The 4,049-nt window shown below is 51.6% G+C and overlaps 1 protein-coding gene across 1 annotated transcript in view; it reads right to left on the bottom strand.

Annotated features, from left to right (window-relative positions):
* TBR1 (T-box brain transcription factor 1) overlaps positions 1-2,582 on the bottom strand; it is an 8,607-nt gene extending 6,025 nt beyond the window's left edge. The window contains exons 1-3 of the mRNA XM_029933316.1: positions 1,724-2,582; positions 986-1,140; positions 484-605 (exon numbers count right to left, since the gene is read on the bottom strand). Of these exons, the coding sequence (XP_029789176.1) occupies positions 484-605; positions 986-1,140; positions 1,724-2,415 (969 nt within the window). The 5' untranslated portion in view covers positions 2,416-2,582. The remainder of the gene's footprint in view (positions 1-483; positions 606-985; positions 1,141-1,723) is intronic.
* Between the last annotated feature and the right edge of the window lie 1,467 nt (positions 2,583-4,049).

Here is a 4,049-nt window from a genome sequence, read left to right as displayed (position 1 = left end):
GGTCTGGACGGAGCCCGCCGCCCCGGCTCGCCGACCGCGGGGCTGGTGACTGGCTAGCTGGGGCAAGACCAGCCCTCGGTCCTCCGGGAGCACAGATCACCGGAGCACGGAAGAAAAACCGAACCCGACTGCCTGGCATTCAGGGCCTCCCGATCCGCCTAGCCCTCCTTTTAGGAGGAACAAAGATTTTTACAACAGGCAGATCCTGTGGGGTTCCTTCTCAAAATCGGTCAAGTATTTGTACGGTACTTAGGAAGGTCGGGGACTCGGGAATTGGGCAGGGGCAAGAGCAACTTTATAAGAGGGTAGAAATAGAATTTTTTAAAAGTCTTCTTAATGAAGCAAAGAAACATATGTTCAGTTTCTCATGCTGATTTAAACTAATGGACTGAATGTTAGTGAGGGACGTGTGTGGGAGAGAAGGCGGAGAGAGAGAGACAGAGAAGACAGAAAGAGAGAGAGAGGAGCGCTTGAGCCACTGACCTGCCCATTGTTGTTTGAAGCTCCTTTGTTGTTTGTAAGTTTTAATTTTCCAAAAGAGATTTCTTGACGCATCCAATGAGCCCCTGTGTTAGGGGAATCCGGATGCATATAGACCCGATTTCCTAGAGAAAGAAATACGTTGTTTACATGTGCCCAGGGCACTGCCCAGTCCCAACTCCTCACCACGTAGAGGACACACAGGCGCGCGCGCACACACACACACACACACACACACACACACACACCTTATTCCACAGTGAGGCCCATTAGCTGGGGTTTTTTTAGGCCTCGCTTTCTCCTTATTAACTGGAGATGATTAAAATAGCTTTTGCATAATCCTCCCCCTTCTCGCGGCTCAGTCTGTCCCCCTATCCCCCTCGTTTCCTTTTAGAAGTCATTGGCCGATCGTTTTAAAAGTCTCTCGAGCCAGTCCACAAAGGCTTTAATTAATCATTCTCACCTAAATAAGTGTCAAGAAAATGTGTTAATTGGAAGGACTTGCCTTGCACATTGGTGTCCGCTTTGCCGCAAGGAACCCATTTGCCTCCTTGAAACCTCCAGTGATTGGGATCCGCCAAAATCACATCCACAAAAATATTGTAATGAGCCGTGGGATCGAGACCAGAAATGTTAAAACTTAAAAAAGGAAACATGCGCCTATTTAAATTAAGGAGGGGGGGAGAAAACAAGAGAAAAAAACATAAATGTTAAAGATTAAATGCAAGAAGCGCGGCGCCAGATAGCAAAGCAAAACTTGTTCTCCCAGCTTCGATGAGCGAATGTTTGCTGGGTTAGAGAAGGGGCCGTGGGGGAGGAAAAGAAGTGGGGCTGAAGTCCGAGAGGCCGGCGGGTGAGCTGGAGTGGGGAGTCGGCAGGTGTCACTGCCCAGGTGGAGAGTGAGGTTGGAGACCCGCACCTCCACCTGTCCTAGGTTCCGGGCGTTAATGCGTCCCTCCGATTTCCCAGCCGCAGGCCGGGACTCTCCCTCTCTTTCTCCTTTCTCCCGCCCTTGACTGGCTCTCAGACCACCTTTCTAGCGCGGGAAACCCCTTGCTAATCTCATCGCGGCCGTTATACCTTCCACTTTCCCCTTCTCCAAAACCAGCCAACTCCAGGGCGCACCAGAGCGCCTTCCACTCCGCTCCCGATCCCCAAATCACCGCTATCGGGGCGGTCACAACCCAGCGCACTTGCCCCCGGGCCGTGCCTGGAGCAGCGACTGCCAAGAATGTAGCATTACCTTCCCTGTTTGGTGATGATCATCTCCGTTTGGTGGCGGTGAAATTTCAGCCAGAGGGGCCTGTTGCACAGGTACACCTGCGCTTTGCCGGGTACCAGTCCGGGCTGTGTGGAAGAGAACTGGTAGAAAGGGGCTCCTTGGTAGGAGTGGCTGTACTGCTGTGGGTAAGGGTAGCCGGCCGCGGGGTAGCCCTGCGGTGAGGAGTTGGACAGGAGGCTGTTGTAGGCTCCGTTGGTGATGACCGGGTGGTGGGCCATGTAGCGGCTGGGGCTGCCGATGGAGAAGGCGGGGTGCGCGGGTCCGTGCTGGCCGGGGTACGGGAACATGGCACTGGGAGCAGTGGCCGCAGACTGTGGCTGGCTGGACTGAGAGAGGAGGTAGCGATCTGCAGCAGAGCCATCGAAACTGTGACGAAGCTCAGAGACCCCGTCCAAGACAGGAGAGAGTTTACTTCTCTGGACGTCCCCTGGTGAGTCCTTGGAGTCAGGAAAATTGTCTGTATCTGACTGATTCGTCATCCCCCTGGTAATTTTTTTCAAAGGTGAACTTCTCTCCAGGTTGTCAGTGGTCGAGATAATGGGATGATCGTGCAAGACAAGCTCAGATCCGCCTGAATGTGGGTAGCTGCTGCTCACATTGAGAAATTTCTTGGAGAGCATGATAGAAGGAGAAAGGCAGTGCTCCAGCTGCATAGCTCTAGAACCTGAACACTCGCCCTCCTGTCCCTGGTTTTTAAAGTCCTATTTATCATAAACTAGAAATCCACAGACCCCCTCACTAGACAGAAAGCACTTCAACCAGCAAATGCTTCTCAAAGGTTTGATTTACTTTTTTTTTTTCCCTGGGAGAAGAGATTGGCCAATTGACACTATGCAGCAATCAGAAAAGGCTCACTTTTGATCTTGCTGCTTGTGCAGCCGATGAAACGGCTCCTGCCATTGGTTAACTGCTGACAGTAATTTAATTAGATAGACATTAATTAGGATAATCACCTGGCTCCTGGTCGCGACGATCATGGCAAATTGAAGGGGATGATTTTATTGTTGGCTTGGGGGATGGGGAATGTGTGTTGGCTTTACGTGAGCACTGTTGTGTCACCTTTAAGCTTTGTGACCACTGCTTTAGGAAGATTCAAAGATGTGCAATTTACTAAACATTTTCCTACCTTCCCCCCACCTCCCTCCTTTCAGCTGAGGGGCGGAGGAGGGAATTCGATGATGCTAGGAGACTTTTCGGATCTGAATGAGCCAAATATTCAGTTGAATGTAACGATTTCAAGTGCAAAGTATACAAAGCGCGAGCCGGTGGCCTCTTCTCGCCCTGTAAAAGTTCCAGAGTCTGTCTTTTCCAGTTAATACAGAAGCACGTAACACCTGAGCCAGTCCTTTGTGAAAAGGTCCTGCGTGTCCTCGACGAACCGACCCCCCCCACGCACACTTTTAAATACATACATAAATAAATAAATCACTGCTGCTGAGAGCCACAGCGATGAAAGTGGGGGGGGGAGAAGTGGGGGCGAAAAGCAGCAACTCACCCACCCATCCACCCACCTCGGGAAGGTTCGGTTTCTTGCTCGAGCACAGAAACAGTGACAATCTATGATCACCTTTTTAAGTTTTGAAATAATCATAAGCTGTCGGGCTGAAGTGCCTTAATGTATTTGCAGTGATGTTTACGAGGTCTTTACTAAATATTTTATCAGCGAGCTTGGTTGCAGATTATCTGAAGAGCATCTAACTGGGGGCAGGCGCCATGCACGCCGCGCGTCCCACTGCACTTCCTTCTCTCTGAGGTACTGGCTTGGCGACAAGGTTCAAAAGCCTCGCCAGGAAAAGAGAGGGCCGAGTCCTCTCGCAAATGGGTTCGCTGGAAGCGCTGATCTGGGGAGACAGAGTGGAAGTGGTGTCAACGCAGTGATCGATACTGAAAACTGTGCGTGTGTGTGTGTGTGTACGTGTGTGTGCAATGTTTATATAATCTGGAGGGGAGAGGGGGAAAAAACATGCCAGTAAGTTTAAAATGAGGAAGAACTTACGGAGGAATAGAGAAAATAACCAATTTAAAAAGATGTTGGCACGAATAAACAGCACGAGGCCCAAAGCGACCCTGAGATGTCGGAGGAATTTTCCCAGTACTGGCTCTATAGAGAAACCAAGCCCTGCGCCTGGACTCGAGGGCCAAGAGCGGCAGAGGCTTTATCCGCCCCAAGTAGCTTCCCGTGGCCCGGCACCCGCCAACCTGCCCTCCTGAGGCTCTCCACGGGGGGCTGAGCCGCGCGGGCAGGAGGAGGCGGCGCGCGGCGGGAGCTGGGCTCGGCCCCGCGGGC

The sequence above is a fragment of the Suricata suricatta genome, chromosome 3 (assembly GCF_006229205.1).
Source record: "Suricata suricatta isolate VVHF042 chromosome 3, meerkat_22Aug2017_6uvM2_HiC, whole genome shotgun sequence".
NCBI classification, from domain to species: domain Eukaryota; kingdom Metazoa; phylum Chordata; class Mammalia; order Carnivora; family Herpestidae; genus Suricata; species Suricata suricatta.
The sequence above is the reverse complement of the archived record's forward strand: the minus strand, read 5'-3'. Positions and strand labels throughout refer to the sequence as shown.